The sequence below is a fragment of the Typopeltis vanoorti genome, chromosome 20, assembly GCF_054136105.1.
Source record: "Typopeltis vanoorti isolate ZY-2024b chromosome 20, IOZ_Tvanoo_1.0, whole genome shotgun sequence".
In the NCBI taxonomy this organism is placed as follows: domain Eukaryota; kingdom Metazoa; phylum Arthropoda; class Arachnida; order Uropygi; family Thelyphonidae; genus Typopeltis; species Typopeltis vanoorti.
Genome location: NC_143568.1, coordinates 42,290,479 through 42,307,553, shown reverse-complemented (window position 1 = coordinate 42,307,553; position 17,075 = coordinate 42,290,479). Strand labels below are relative to the sequence as shown.

Here is a 17,075-nt window from a genome sequence, read left to right as displayed (position 1 = left end):
TAGTGATTGGTAAGTAGTCAGATTGTTTGAGAGAGAGAGAGTGAATGAGTAGAGATATAAAGCAAGAGCTGCAAAAAAAAAACACTGTAGAGGTAATTTAAAGAAAAAGGCAGTCAGCATATGAGCAATACAAAGTGCAAGTAAGAAGGGTGAGTAGTTTGGTAAGAAAGAACAAATCAGATTATGGGAGAAAATTAGCTAAGCAGGAAAAAGTAAACCAAAAGAGTTTTTTTTTTTCATTATGTAACAAGTAAGAGGGGAAAAAAATGAGGAAAAAAAAAAGGTGACAGAGGGGAAAAGAAATAGTTGAGTTACTGATTGATCCATTTTGCAAAAGTGTATCATTCGATTAGAGATCTTGCAGTTGATGTGACAGATGCATATCAAAATTAAGGTAAATGAAGAGCAGGTGGTGTTCAGCATGTTGAAAAATATGAAAGTAAATGCAGCAGTGGACTGGAAGGTATGTCAACCCATGTACTAAGTGAATGTGCAAGAGAATTGGCATTGCCTCTGATGAAATTGTTCAATCTAAGTCTTGGCTCTGGCAGAGTTCCAGGGAAGTGGAAAAAGGGTAAGATAGTTCCATTGCATAAAGAGGGCTGCAAGACAGAGATAGCAAAGTACAGACCAATTAATATATTAAGAGTGATTGTTAAAGTATTGGAAAAGTTGGTTAAAGGTAAAATCCAACAGTGGATAAGAATATGATACTCTATAGTTTGCAGCACACTTTGTAAAGGGTAGGTTCTGTCTTAGTTAATTATTCACATTTTATAATAAACATGACAGTGAAATTAGATAAAGGAAATGGCTACACTATGATACGTCTGGACTTTGCAAAGACAATTTGACAGAACACTACATGGAAAACTATTACAAAAGATAGGTAAATGAGAATGGATATGAAGTCAATAGCTTGGATAAGGGAGATGGCTGACAGACAGACATCAGACAGTAACATATGGTGGAGCAGAAACTGGGAGAATGTGGATGACTAGTGGAATACCTCAGGGTTCTTTACTAGGGTCAATACTCTTTAATTTGTATATCAATGTATCAGGGAAAGATTTAAGAGAGGATATTCAACTATTTGCTGATGATGCAAAACTGGGTGAGGCAATAGTTGATAAAGGTGATGAAGATATCCTGCAGTATGATGTAAATAAATTGGCATTGTGGGCAAAGAATAATGATTGTCAATTTAATGTTGCAAAATGCAAGGTTGTGCAGAAACTGGGAGAATGTGGATGACTAGTGGAATACCTCAGGGTTCTTTACTAGGGTCAATACTCTTTAATTTGTATATCAATGTATCAGGGAAAGATTTAAGAGAGGATATTCAACTATTTGCTGATGATGCAAAACTGGGTGAGGCAATAGTTGATAAAGGTGATGAAGATATCCTGCAGTATGATGTAAATAAATTGGCATTGTGGGCAAAGAATAATGATTGTCAATTTAATGTTGCAAAATGCAAGGTTGTGCACTTTGGGTTGAAAAGGTTGCATACAATGATACTGATAGTACTGGATTGCAATAAATTATTGAGGTTAGGGACTTTGTGATAATGGTAGATAAAGAATTGAAGTTCAGTGGGCTTACTGCAAAAGTTGGTAAAATGGCTCAAAGGGAAACTTGGATGTTGAAAAACATGCTAACAAGATAGGGAGATTATTATCCCTCTTTACAAGGCTATGATTCGGCTGCATCTTGACTACTGTGCACAGATTTGGTCACCTAGAGATTATTATTATTATTCAGGCCTTCATGGAGTCAAAAGACTCATCATGGGAGGTCCTTCCTAAGAAACACAAAGTCTATCAAGACTCATCGAGGGGAGGTCCCCCCTAAGAAACACAAAGTCTATCATACCACTACTTGACCGTTCTCGCTCTCACCACTCCATCAGACAATGAATTCCATGGTTCAACCAACATCCATGCAAAGAAACCACTCCTCAGCCTCTTACTCACAGTTTCCTTTCGTAACTTCCACGGATGGCCTCTTGTCATCACTCCTTCCCGCTGTTCAACCAAGCGAAAGAACTCCCCAGTGTCAACCCTGTAACCACTTCTCAACAGTTTAAAAGTCCCAATCATATCACTTCTCCTTCTATCCACCAAACTCTGCAGTCCACATTCCCTCAGCCGATCCTCATAACTGTCATTGTACAGTACTGAAACCATATTTGTTATCACCTTTGTACCCTTTCCACAGTTAATTTATCCCCTTCAAATCCTGGGGAACAAATCTGAGAACAATAGCCTAAGTGTGGTCTGATCAGGGTCTTATACAACGGAATGATAACTGTTTTATCTCTGCAGGTTAGAGTCCCTCTCATTATTGCAGCAATCCTTTGTGTTACCTTCACCACCTTTGCAATATGTCCCCTAAATTTCAGGTTTCTATCAATCATCAACCCCAGATCTCGTCTCCCCTACTTCCCCCAGTATAACTCCTCCCATAGAGTATACAGTATCCCATCAATGCTTCCCAAACCTCAAGACCTTACATTTTGCTGCATTAAACCGACACCCCCATTCATTTGCCCATCTATCTAGCTTATTCAAATCCTCTTGCAGGGTTGCTGCATCTGCACTATTACTAATAATCCTTCCCAGCTTCGCATCATCTGCAAACCACTGAATATCCCCTTGCAATCCACTGACAATGTCATTGATATAAAGGTTAAACAATATAGGTCCCAGTACTGAGCCCTGTGGGACCCCACTTGTAACCCTCTGCTTCCTTGAAACTACCCAACCATACACAACTTTCTGATACCTATTGGACAGCCAATCCTGAATCCAGACCCATATGCTGCAACTTAAATATCAGCTTATCATGTGGCACCCTGCCAAATACCTTCGCTAAATCCAAGAAAATGGCAGAATATGCCTTTCCCTCATCTAATGCTCTTGTAACTTGATCATAAAAGGCTAGCATATTGCTAAATCAAGAGCGCCCCTTCACAAATCCATGTTGACTCTCACAAATAACATTACCCTCATCTGCCCAATGCCATATACGGTTCTTCACTACTTTCTCCAAGATCTTACTAACTACTGATGACACACAAACTGGCCTAAAATTAGACACTTCCAGTCTGCTATCCCCCTTATGCAATGGCACTATCTTGCCTTCCTTCCATTCCATGGGCACCTTTCCAGTAGCCAGACTTTCATTGAAAATCCAGGTAAAAAGGCACTGTCAGTTCCCTAGCACATTCTCTCAAAACTTGTGGTGAAATACCATCCAGTCCCACAGCTTTACTGACATCCAGAGTACTCAGTATTTGAAACGCACTGTACCTCTAAACCTCGAACCTGCCCTATCCCTCTAGCATTAAAACTGACTCCTCCAGGATAAAATACTCCAATAAAGTGTTCATTGAACAATTCTACTATGTCCTCTGCATCAGTCACTCTATTCCCATTTTTATCCCACAATATCATTCTTCCACAGTCATTTCTCCTCCTACTAGCCACATATCTAAAAAAATTCACTAAGATTTTCTTTGGATCTTAGGGCTAATCGCCTCTCATATTCCAGTTTCGTCTTCTTTACCATACTAGTCACTCTTCTGGCCTGTGTCTTATACTCTTCATGCATCTTCTCTTCACCTGTCTCCTTATATCTCTTACATAGCCTCTTTTTCGCATGCAATTCCTGTTTAATATTGTTTGTCATCCACTTTACTTCAAATTGTGTCCTTTTGTTCACTCATGGTATACAACTTACTATTGCTGCTAACAAATATTCTTTCATAATTTCCCATGCACTAATGATATCCCAGCCTTCCAATTCCTCCCTCCATGAAACTTCCCCAAGTTGACGTCTTAGACTATTATAATCACCTACCTTATAATTCCACACATGTTCCCATCTCTTTGATACTCCTGCATGTCTATTCATTTTCCAAGTCAAAACCATTAGGTCACTCACTCCAACTGGTGGGAGAGATGTCATCTCAGTTATTATCAACTCTTCTGATGCTATAACCAAATCCAAAACTCTTGAACCTCTTGTTCCCTCTATTACATGTTGCCTAAGACATTTGTCCCTCAAGAATTCTAGAAATTCCATTTCCTTATTGCTACATGCATCTTCCTCTCCCCAGTTTATATTACTGTAGTTAAAATCTCCCATATTTATCATTCTTCTTGCACTTGCCAAACTCAACTGTCTAAACATTTCCTGGTCCCCACCCTCTGTACTCCTGGGTCTGTAGCAACACCCACTAAATATTCCTGTCTTGCCCACCTCTACCTCACACCATATGCTTTCAAAATCATTAGTGTCACTGCCTTTCAAAGTCTCCACTCTTAGAGGACATAGGTCATCACTTATCATAAGCAGTACTCCACCACCATGCTTTCCCTTCCTATCCTGCCGAAAAATGCTGTACCCAGCGAGTTTTATTCCTGCTATTATATCCTCTTCTGTCAACCACGTCTCATTGATCTCAATAATTTTTGGCAAGGCTGATGCTATCTGCGCCACCAATTCCTCTCCCTTATTCTGGATACTCCTGGCATTAGTATATAGCATATAAATGCCGTTGTTTCTATACCCAGCCTTATCCCCTCTAGACTCCACTGGGCTCAGTGTTACCTGATGTTGTCCTCCTTCTCCCAAGTACCCATTCCCACAAGAGGCCACCCCTGCTACCATCCTCCCTGGGACACACTGACTTTTTCAGAACAGCAAGCTCTCCAGATGCCTACGTCCTTCCTCATTCAAATGTAAGTGGTCTCTTGCATACAATTCCTCTCTGTCCTCAAACGTACTCCAAGCATCCACATATTCCAGCCCTCTCTTGTCATTGTCACACATTCTAGCTATTATGTCATTCAATATTACCACTCTTCTGCTCAGTTCGTCATTATCATACCTAGGCAATACACACACACACAATCTTTCCTCTCTGTGTCTTCTTTCATACCACCTCAAGCAAGAATTCATATCTCTCGCTGCCCTATTTACACCACCACTCAAGTCATTTGTTCCCACCATCACAATCATCTCATCCACCCTTTCACCTCTCTTAACTGCCAAAGCCACCCTTTCTATCGTTCCTCCTGGCAAACACAACTCATGCATCCTGATGATAGAGAAGATTCAGAAACAAGTGATTAAGCTGGTAACAATCTGTGGAATGCTCACTATAAGGACAGGTTGAAGGTTTGTGGGTTACAAAGTTTAGTTGATAAGTGGAAAAGAGGGGACATGATATAAACTTTTAAGATATCATCAAATTCCTGATATATACCCTCAAGAGATGTACAGGATATGATAGTACTACATGAAAAATTTACATCATTACTAACTTCCTATCTACAATTTTCCTCCAAATCAGTCAGTTAAATGTCAAGACTCCAATATTATCAGGTCTTATATTTCTGTCTTCTAAGGCACTTTTTACTGTATCAATCCACCTATATCTTGGTCTTCCTCTGGGTCTTTTTCCTGCTAACCTGGAAGAGAACAGTTGTTTTGATAATATTTCCTTGCCCATTCTGCTTAAGTGACCATGCCACCTGAGATTAGATCTGCTAATGCATTCCTGGATGCTGACAATATCAAGTTCTTTCGTAATATCCTCGTTTTTAATATGATATTGCCATTGATGCCATCTGTTCATGCCTCTAATCTTTATAAGGGCTCTCATATCTGCGGTCTCTATTGTTTGGTCAAGTGTTTTACTTCTAAACCAGCTCTCAGATCCATAAGTTAAAATTGGTTTAAACACTGTCTTGTATACAGCTAATTTAGTGTTCTGGCTCTCTTATTCCATATAAATTTATTCAGTTTACTTCCTACCATACCAGCTTTGTTGATTCTGTTGTCTTGTCTATTTCCATATTTAACTTACCATCTTCACTAAAAACAGTGCCTAAGTAGATGAAATGTTTTACTTGTTCTATAAGTTCTCCATTCAGAATGCAGTTGACATTTTCAATATTTCTGCCTATTTTCATCGTCTTTTTAATGCTGGCCTATATTACCATATCAATTACAACAGTTATTCAATTTAGTCAGGGAATCTTGCAGACTGGTAGCGGATTTATTTAGAAGTATAACATCATCTGCATAAAGCAAAGATTAATACCTCCAATTTTGATATCTGGTTTAATACCACTTTCCTTCATAATGTGATCCGTATAGATAATGAATAAGAGAGGGGATAATGTACATCCTTGTCTGACACCAGATTTAACATTAAACCGGCTTCCTATATTTCCTTCAATTCTAACTCGTCATCATCACGAACCATGGGCTCAATGCCCGTTGATGTCTGATGCCTGTTTCACTATCTTTTTCTGCCTTTCTTTGTCCAGTGTACATGCCGCAGTTTTTGTACACCCATTCTACACCAGTCTTTTATATCGTCTATCCATTCTCTGTATGGTCTACCTCTTCTATTTAAACCATCCAAAATACCAAACATAAATGTCTTTATATTCCGGTCCTCACTCATTCTACAGATGAGTCCAAATAATTGCAGCTTCCGTTTTATAATCTTCTGCATTAGATTCTGTTTTGGTTGTATCTTCTGATAGAGCTCTTCATTTGTGATTTTCTGTACCCTTCCTATTCTTAGAATCTTCCTGTAAGAAGTTCTTTTAAATGACAAAATTCTTTTTCTTAATTCTTTATTTATTACCCACGTTTCAGATCGGTACAGTACACTGGTGAAGATGCATGTTTCCAGTACTCTTAGTTTTGTTTACAGACTGATCATTTTACTTTTCCAGATGTTATCCATGGCCTTCAGATTTGTTATTCCCTTTACAATCCTGATCTTTATTTCTTTTTTACAGTCCAAGTCATATGTCAGTTTACTTCCCAAATATATGAATTGTTCTACATTTTCTATATCAGTGCCATCCACTTGTATCTTTTGTTTCATGTTCTTCTCACCAAATACCATTGTCTTTGTTTTTTCCAAGTTCATAACAAGTCCAAATCTCTTCCCTTCCTCATTTAACAGTTCCAGTGTTTTTTGTAGTTCTCTTTCGTCTTCTTCAATAATAACAATGTCATCTGCAAATCTCAGATTGTTAATTCTCATTCCGTGTAGAGATATTCCTTTGGCATCTTCCTTCAATTTGTCCATTGCTCTTTCTAAATGTGCAATGAGAATGCTTGGTGATATTGGGTCTCCCTGTCTAGTACCTCTGCTTGTTTTAAACCATTTCCCCAAATCATCACCTATTCTAACTGCTGCAACTGCCTTCTGATAAGCATTTTTTAATATAGCTATTAGTTTGTTTGTTTTTTATCAATTCCATAGGATTCCAGAACCGCTAATGTCACTTTCTGGTCGATACTGTCAAATGCTTTCTGAAAATCAACAAAGCAAGTACAGTAGAACTCGGTTATAACGATCATGGTTACAGCGAATTCACATTTATAACGAATAATTTTGAAGGTGCATTTGAATTACATTTGATTTAATGCATGTATTTCAAGTTTATTACGAATTCGTTTCACGGGAATAACGAACAAATAATACATGTTTGTCGTTCCTTTACTGACATTCTGTACGTATGCATTTTCTGGTTGTAGAAAAATGTTGGGAGTCAAACGGAAAATTTTATCGGTTTCCGAAAAGTAGAAATTATATGGGAGGTGGAAAGTGGCCAATCAAATCTGACAGTAGCAAAGACGTATGGTTTGTCCCCATCTACAATATCAACAATTTGGAAGAATCGCGAGTTGACTCTGAAAGCTTTTGAAAACAATTTATCGAAGTGTAAAAAACTTAAAAAGTGTAATAAAAGTAACGTTGATGAGGCACTTCTTTCGTGGTTTAAAGTGCAAAGAAATGCTGGCTTACCTATTAGCGGACCAAGTTTGAAAGTTCAAGCCAAAAAATTTGCTGTTCAACTTTGTTATAGCGATTTTAAATGCAACAATGGGTGGATCGATCGCTTTAAGAACAGAAACAATATTGTCTACGCAAAAGTAAGTGGCGAGGCGTTGTCCAATGACAAAAACGTTGTTTCTGACTGGATCAAGAATGTATGGCCAGACATCAAATGAAGGTATGAATACAACAACATTTATAATGCAGACGAAGCAGGATTTTTTATAATTTAACACCCGATAAAACTTTTCAATTTAAAAAAGAAAAAGTGCATCGGCAGAAAACTTATCAAAAATAGACTCACAGTTTTAGTTTGTGCGAACATGACCAGTAGCGGTAAAAGAAAGCTTCTTGTAATTGGAAAATCGGCAAAGCCTACATGCTTTAAAAACATAAAGAAACTTCCCATTGATTATACAGCGAATAAGAATTAGATTAGTAATTAGATGTTTTAAATCCCATTTTCGTCATCTGTTAGTCTTGGAACTGATAGAACGCAGAGAAAAATCCGTGGAAAATGCTTATGCTTACGACTCGAAGATCAGTGTACTTCATGCAATACGTTTAATGAGTGATGCTTGGAATTTGGTGTCATCGTCTACGATACAAAACTGTTTTAAGAAAGCCGGTCTTGCGAAATACGAGTGCAAATCTGAAGAAGATGAAGAGGATAACTTACCGTTATCAGCGCAGTTAAAAGCGCGAAATTTGAACAATTTTGAAACGTGCACAGATTGATAATTTTATAGGCATTGATGATGCCGTTGCAACTTCGGGTATATAGACAGATGCTGACATCTTAAAACAAATCTCTCATACACCAGAAGAAGATAATAGTAGTAGTAACTCCAAGGAAGAAAATAGCAATGATGAGAAAATCGTTACCTGGTGTGAGGCAGAAAGTGCTTTACATATTTTAACAAGATTAGATTTATGGAATCGCGATATGTAAGTTCAGACAACATATTCAAGCATCTTAGTGGTATAAGGAACAATTTCAGACATATGAAATGTGCATCTTGTGCAAAGCAAAGAACGTTTGATGATTTTTTATGTAAAAATATGAAGTTTTAAAAATAAATTTTTGTTCTTTATATGTATGTATGCACATATGTATTTATGTTACCCAATATACCTATGCTGAGAAAAATCTGAAAACATTTTTAATTCGCTAAAATTATGACCTTCTTGGATATAACGAATAAGTTATTACGAACAAATATATGCGGTCCCTTGGAATTCGTTATAACCGAGTTCTACTGTATATATGTTTTTGTTTTTTCTCCTAGCTTTCTCTGCTATTAACCTCATTGTCAAAATCTGTTGAATTGTAGTTCTATCCTTCCTAAATCCTGCTTGCTCATCTGCAAGGTATGCTTCCAATTGTGTTCTCAATCTTTCTGTCAATATGATCATCATCACTTTACCAAAGTGACTTATCAAGGCAATTGTTCTATAATTTTTACATTCTAGCTCATTTCCTTTTTTGTATAGTGTCACTAATATTGATTTCACCCACTCCTCTGGCATTTTTCCTTCTTTCCATACCATATTACATAGTTGGTGCATTTCTGTAACCATACTTTCACCACCATATTTAATCATTTCTCCCGTAATGTTATCATTACCAGGACTCTTGTTGTGTTTTAGCCGTCCTATTGCTTTTTCTACCTCTCCTCTTAAAATGTCCATATCATGCTCATTACCTGGTGGTGATATTTGCTTCAATTCTTCAGTCAGTTTCCCAATGCTATCTGAATCTAGTTTTTCTTCATATAACTCACTACAGTATCTTGTCCACCGCTGTACAATTTTTTCTTTATTCGTCAATACTTTGCCTTTATCATCTTTAATTGTGGTCTGTTTTGGTTGCCACTTTCTATTAATGGTTCTGATCATTTTGTATACCTTTCTTGTTTTATGCTCTTCATAGTACTGTTCTATATTGTTGCATGGGCTTCTAACTATTTCATTTTATCCATTCTGACTGCTTTTTTCACCTCATTGCACTTTCTTCTATATTGGTCTTCTATTTGTTCTGATGTATCTATCCCTTCTTAGCTTCAACATTATTTTCTCCTGTACAAACTTCAGTGTTTCTTGTGTAATCCATTTCTTCTTGATCTTCTCTTCTTCTGGTACTGTTTCTTTAACTGCATCTTCTATCGCCTTCATTACTCTTTTCACTCTTAAATAGGAGTTTTTTTTCTTTCTCCACACTTTTAAGATTCTCTTCTAACACTATTCTGTACCTTCTTCCTATTTCTGCTTCACTTATTCGTGCTGTATCTCTTCTATTCTAATTTTGGGATTTATATTTCTTTTTTAATTTCAACTTGATGTTTGCGATCACTAAACTATGGTCTGAGTCTATATCCGCTCCTTGAAAAGTTGTTCGACATTGCTGTACTGATGTTATCCATCTTCTTTTAATCATATCAATCATGTTTTTGGTTTTCCCATCATTTGATAGCCACTTCCATTTTCTACACTCCTGTTGTTGGAATCTTGTGTTACAGATCATCATCTCGTGGTCCACAGCAAATTCTAACAATTTTTCACCTTGTTCATTTCTTTCTCTGAAACCATATTTTCCCATGACTCTTTCCCAACCATCATTATCTATTCCAACTTTGGCATTCCAATCTCCTTCAATAATTAGCACATCTTGCTTTGGTATTGTTTCTATTGTCTCTGTCAGATCTTTGTGGAATAAATCAATATCCTCATCTGTGCTGTCAGATGTGGGTGCATATATCTGGACTACTGATATGTTGAATGGCTTTGCCTGAATTCTTGCTACTATGATTCGTTCTTTAACTGGTTTGTAGCCTAACAGCGCCTCTTGAGCTCTTTTGCTAAGAAGGAAGCCAACTCCTGCTTCGTGCATGGTGTCATGTCCTGACCATATTACTTCGCACCCGTTGATCTCTCCAGATGATGTCCATCTCATCTCTGCCAATCCTAGTATATCCCACCGATATCTCTTCATTTCCTCACAAAGTAGTTCTAATTTTCCACAGTGTCCACAATTTGCGGACACATTCAGAGTGTCCGCACATTCCACGTTCTACTGATAACAGTTCTGTTAGTTTCGGTTTCTGACTAATTCTAACTGCTGAGTTATAACTCAAATAGAGACTAAGTAGTGCTTGATATAATGCCCATTAACACCATATAACTGTAGCGTTTGGAATAGCTTCTCTTTTGGCACCTCGTCATATGCCTTTTCCAGATCTACAAAATTTAAATACAGATCTTTGTTATATTCCCATGATTTCTCAACTATCTGTCATAAAGTGAAAATCTAATCCTGACAGCCTCTATTTGGCCTGAATCCAGCTTGTTCTTCACCAACCTTCTCGTCCACAATCCTTCTCAACCGTTTCTCAGGTATATTTGCATACATTTTACCAGGAACACTCAGTAATGAAATGCCTCTTTAATTCTCACATTCAATTTTATTTCCCTTTTTATATATGGGTACTATGAGAGATCTATTCCAATCATCTGGAATTTGTCCCTCTGCCCAGGCCTTCTGAACTATGCAGTGCAGCCACAGTACAACTTTTATACCTATTCTTGCGCATTTCTGGTTGAATATCATCTACTCCTGCTGCATTTCCACATTTCAGGCTTTTTAATACTTTTTCTACTTCAAGTATAGATATGTATTCCTGACTGCATGTCTAGTCAGTGTTTTTTACTACTGTGCTGTCATCACTGCTTGTTTCATTTAGCAGTTTTTCAAAGTAATTACTCCATAATTCAAGGATATCTTTTTTTCTCCTGTTTTCATGTCACCTTTATCATCTCTAATTCCTTTTACAGCACTCTTTCCTCCATTCCTAAGCTTCTTCAACAACCTCAAGAATATTTTGCCACCTTCTTGATATTTAAATTCTATATTCTTGCCAAAGACCTCCCATGACTTTTGCTTAGCCAGTTTTACACAGTGTTTAGCTTTCTTACATTTGTCTCTGTATTCTCTAAGAGCACAAGCTGACTTATTTGCCAGGAACTTTTGATATGGATTATGCTTTCTTCTTTTCCTTCACTGCCTCTTTAACTTCCTGTATCCATCATGGAGTTCTGATTTTTCTATCCTTGCACACAACCTCACCACATGCCTCTCTGGTTGAATCAATCAGTGTTTTCTTCAGGGCTTGCCACTGAATCTCCACGGTTTGATTCCTGCTATCAAACTCTTTCATTTTTTCTTGAATAATATTTGTGTATTTTAGTCTACAGTTCACATCCGAGAGCTGCTCAACTTTTATTCTCTTTAAAACTTTCTTACATGTTCTTCTTTTCAATATGAAATTCAATTTTATCCTGCTCAAGACTAAATGGTGATCACTTCCAATTTCAAATCCTCTATACACTCTGGTGCCTGCACCAGTGGGAAAGCATCACTATCAACAATAACATAGTCAATGAGATTTTTCTTATCCCTTGCCTCTTCTCTCCATGTGAATTTGTGCACATTTTATGTTGAAACATTGTGTTAGTAATAACCAATCCATGTCCTGAGCAGAAATCCAACAGGTATTTCCCATTATTATTAGCTTTGCTCTTTTCTCAAAAATATTTTTCTGTCTGACAATCATTTCCTACTCTGCTATTTAGGTCCCCAACTTTTCCTTTTTCATTGTGTCGGTTGCTTTCTCTAAAGCCTCAAAAAATTCCTCCACTTCTACCTTAGTATAACCTTCTATGGGACCATTGGCACAAATAAGTCTCATTGTCCAGTTCCCCATTCTTCTATTTGCCCGCATCACTCTACTTGAGACTGCATGCCATTCAAGAAGATTAGCCTCGTAGTTAGTGTTGAATACTATGGCTACTCCTTTTCCTTGATTTTCGTTGACTGAATATAACATTTTGTATTTATTGCTCAGAAAGATCTCACCTGTTTTTGTCTTTTTTGTTTCAATTACCCCTATTATGTCGATCTGGTACTTATCCAATTCCTCAGCTAGCTCCATTTCTTTGCCATTCAGGCTTCTTATGTTGATTAATCCTCTCTTTAATATCTTAAAAGTCATGTTGTACCACCAAAATTTCAAATGATGGTACAACATGACTTTTAAGATATTTAATATATGACAATATTTTGTCATATACTGAATATCTTATTTTTCAATATATGACAATAATCACATCACTCGGTGCCATCCATGAAAGTTGCATAAGAGTGTGATTAATAGGAGTGCGCAAACCATATTTTTTGCATGGAGAATGGTGAATGAGTGGAATGGATTGCCAGAATTAGTTGTGGATTCCTTGTTGTCAGTGAGTTAAAGGAGAGGTATGATAGTTTAAACTGGCCACGATGAGTCCCCAGTCAACATGGAGATAAATGCATAATAATAATAATTTTCCAAAAAAAATTTACAGAATTGAAACTTAAATTGTTTTAGAAAAATCATTAAAATTGCAAGAATAATGTAAAAGAATATGATGGCAATATATGGTAAATCAAAATTGAAAAAATCTTTTAATTCTATGTCAACTGTAAATATTTATTTGGATTCCTGCCTAAAAGTAATGAAGTACAGGCTTTTGATGATAATGATATGTTTAAACATTTCACAGTTCTAAAATCAAAAGCTTATTTAAAAGATGTGAATGATGATTCAGTCTTATTCCAGAAACCTGTACAGCATTACTCGCCTAGTTCTGGATTATGCAGATTGCACACATGATTTACACATCTGTTGCTCTGCTTCCAGATAATTTACTGATTACAAGAACAATCATTTTGCACTTTCTATCCAGGTTAAGTTATATCCTCCATTGTTAGCAGAGATATCACTATGATACTGTTGCTTAAAGTAATATTTTGCAATTCTGTTTCAGAACATTTTGAAAATAATAAACCAGCAATGAGAGGTCAATCTAGTTCACAAGCTTAGGTGTTGGACACTATTCATAACTTATTTTAACGATATTACAACACAACAAAACTAATTTATAAAAGGATGCTTATAAGGTTGTTTATTTTATGTTTTAAATCCTGACTGTTGACTGTCCTATTTCACATTTCCAAAGTGTCAGCAAAAAAAAAAATAAAAAATTCAGAAATGCTAAAAGCAGGTACCTGAAGAAATGTGAAATCCTCCAAACAACGTGCTGTATTCTGACTGCAACTTCAAGATTGCATGGATATAAAATTATCATCACAGGCACTTACAGAAGTAGCTACGAACACTCTCAGTTGAGGTCATAACTTCACTATTACACTGAAGCAAGTTCCAAAACTAGAAATCATGAACGTAAAATGGGGTATCTACAATCTGCCACCAATTCAACAGCCAATAATGTTTCATTTAGACATAGCAAGTATCCTAAATAAATCTAACCACCTAAAAGTAAGTTTGAGAAATTTTCTTTTGGATTTATTAGTGGACCATAGTTCTTTATAAATATATACAATCGTTGACAAGTTTCACCAGCTTAAGTCTGTCTTCTTCAGGACAAGAAATGGCACACTAACGTTAAATGCTAAAAAAATAATGAAGTAAAAACAGTTAAATTAAAATTGAAATGATGCGTAACATCAAGAGCATGGGGCGTGGAGTCTGTTATTGTTTGTTGATCGCGTTTTATAGTTTTTCGCGAAGTTGAGTTACGTGTCATTTCAATTTTAATTTAACTGTTGTTACTTCATTCTTTTTTAAGCATTTAACATTAGTGTACCCATTTCTTGTCCCGAAGAAACTTGTCGACGATTGTATATATTTATAAACTATGGTCCACTAATAAATCCAAAAGAAAATTTCTTAAACTTAATGTAAAGGGACCAAATATTAACAGTTACAATGAACCACCTAAAAGTAATATAGCACAGAAAGACATAGCTGCTTCTTAAAAAAAAGTTATACAAAATAAAAAAAATATTGATTACTAAAGCTGATAAGGGCAATGCTACTGTTATCATGAATCAAGAGGATTACAACAAAACAATGCAAGATCTCCTAGAAAATTCCACTTACCAAATCATAGATTAAGACACCATTATGTCTCAAAAAAAAAAAAAAAAAAAAAAAATTCATTAATTATTCTTTGGGCCATGTAAAAAAAGTTACGTGGCCCAAAGAAATAATTAACTAAATAAAATCTGTTACCTGATAATTGATAGCATAGCATAGACAGTCAACTTATAAACTTGCTCATTAGTTAGCTAATTTACCCCCCCCCCCCTTTCTGCTGGAAACTCCTCCAATTTTAAATAAAAATCTGTCCATTTCAAATCACAAGCTAAAAATCGCATTCTTAAAAATTCAGATATCATGGTCAGTTTTGATGTTACTTCCTTATTTACTAATGTACCACTAACTGGCACTCTACACACAGATTATTACAAAGGTTTTCCCTCACCTTTAGCTAACTTTTATATGGAACACTTTCAGAATGAAGTGTTCACCACAGCTACTTTCAAACCCTTACTGTAGTTAAGCTTCATTGATGATGTATTTTCCATTTGACCACATGGATAAGATACTTTGCACTCCTTTGTAACTCACCTCAACAGCCAACATTCACTTTGCAGTAGAAAAAGATCAAATAGCTGTTTGCCATTTCTTGACATGTTAGTTGCTCTCCTTTTAGATGATATTATTATTATTATTACATGACACCTCCAGGGAGTCCAAAGATGCATCGAGGGAGGCCACCTATTAGGATATTAGGAAGATGATATTACAGTCAGGAATCTGTGATCAGATCTAATCTGAGGTAGAGTGCTGGTTAGTTAAACAAAATAAGTGAGTAAAAATTAGTGAAATAATTGTTTGATGGCAGAAAGGCAGGAAAAAAAGCCTTCACATGATCTAGGTGTATGCAATCAAAAGTGCCTTAAAATACCAATATATAAAATCTGACAATGTTCAAGTCCTGACAGATACTGGCTAATTTGAAGGAAAACATAGGAAGTAATAGTAAACTTTTCGTATAATACTATCATAATATCCCGTATATCTCTTAAGGACATATGAGTAATATGATAATGTTTTCCTGTACAGGTTCAGCACCTACTACAGAAGTTCCTTATATATGAGTTTGCAATCTTCTGCTTCCAACATTGAAACATTAGACGGACAGGGACTTCTGCTTTTCAATTAATGATGCGCGCAATTACTGAAACTAGGAAATGCTTAGTGACATTAAAATGCTAACTCCATTCATCTGCTCAAAAGTCTATTGAAATCTTCTCTAAGTTACTTTGACAACAGTATCATTTATACATAGGCATTTATCAAAAAAAATTGTTTTTAATTATTTTTTATCACTATTTGTCATAACTGAACACACTAACAAATAAATAAAATAACTGGAGTATTTCATAATGAGTTTAGATTGCTAACTCAGCAAATTTATTTGGAATCCATTCTAGGCTGGCACTAGTGTATAGTTATGTGCATCAAAATTAGCCATTAGCCATAAATGGTTTAAAATAGATAGTTTACTAATACACTGTAAAGTGGTATTTAGTTGGCAAGAATTCTCTCTTCAGTAGTGAAGCAAGTTAAGAAAGTGGTTGAACAGAAGGAACTTCACAACTTTCAGAAAGCTTCTTCAGTTGTAAAGAAGCTTTCTAAAACCTAAGGTTACAGAAATAACCTTAATGTGTTTTATTTTTCAGTCATGAGAGCTGGTATTTAAATTATATTGATAAAGCTTTATCAATTAAACACAAAATATACAATACAAATATTCATAATAACAAAATTTGCACTATTTAAACCTACAGCAATGCACTAAATTGTTAACTTACCTCTCGTTGTTGCCTTTCTAATTGAGCTCTTTGTAAAAGGGCTTCTCTGGGAACCTAAAAACAAATAATGTGATACAGGAAAAAAAATATTAACCACTGAATATTCAGTCTGATAAAAAAAACTAAATGGAATTCACACACTACCATACATTACCTGCCTAAATCTTACTGTTTCTCTTTTTATCTCTTGTAAAAAGAGATTTTTTTTTCTGTAAGAGGCTCATTGTTAGAATATCAGTTACTGAATAAGTAACCCTGATATTTGAGGGGGAGGACACATTCTCTACTTACTAGATACACTAACATAATATACTTAACATGTTAGAGATTCATAATTTCACATGTGAAATAAAATACACTCACTAAATACCTGTTGTGCTAAAGCATGCACATTTTTTCTTCAATTTCAGACCTCGAAAT

General features: G+C 35.9%; 1 protein-coding gene across 4 annotated transcripts in view; it reads right to left on the bottom strand.

Moving 5' to 3' along the window:
* Nucleotides 1-17,075, bottom strand: part of LOC150095396 (ubiquitin-protein ligase E3C) — a 662,747-nt gene that overhangs the window by 597,208 nt on the left and 48,464 nt on the right. For 3 of the 4 annotated variants that reach the window (XM_090409807.1, XM_090409808.1, XM_090409810.1), the window contains exon 3: nucleotides 16,656-16,709. In XM_090409807.1, the coding sequence (XP_090265933.1) occupies nucleotides 16,656-16,709 (54 nt within the window). Of the gene's footprint in view, nucleotides 1-13,979; nucleotides 14,140-16,655; nucleotides 16,710-17,075 lie in introns of all 4 variants that reach the window. The other variant, XM_090409809.1, reaches the window with a different exon arrangement.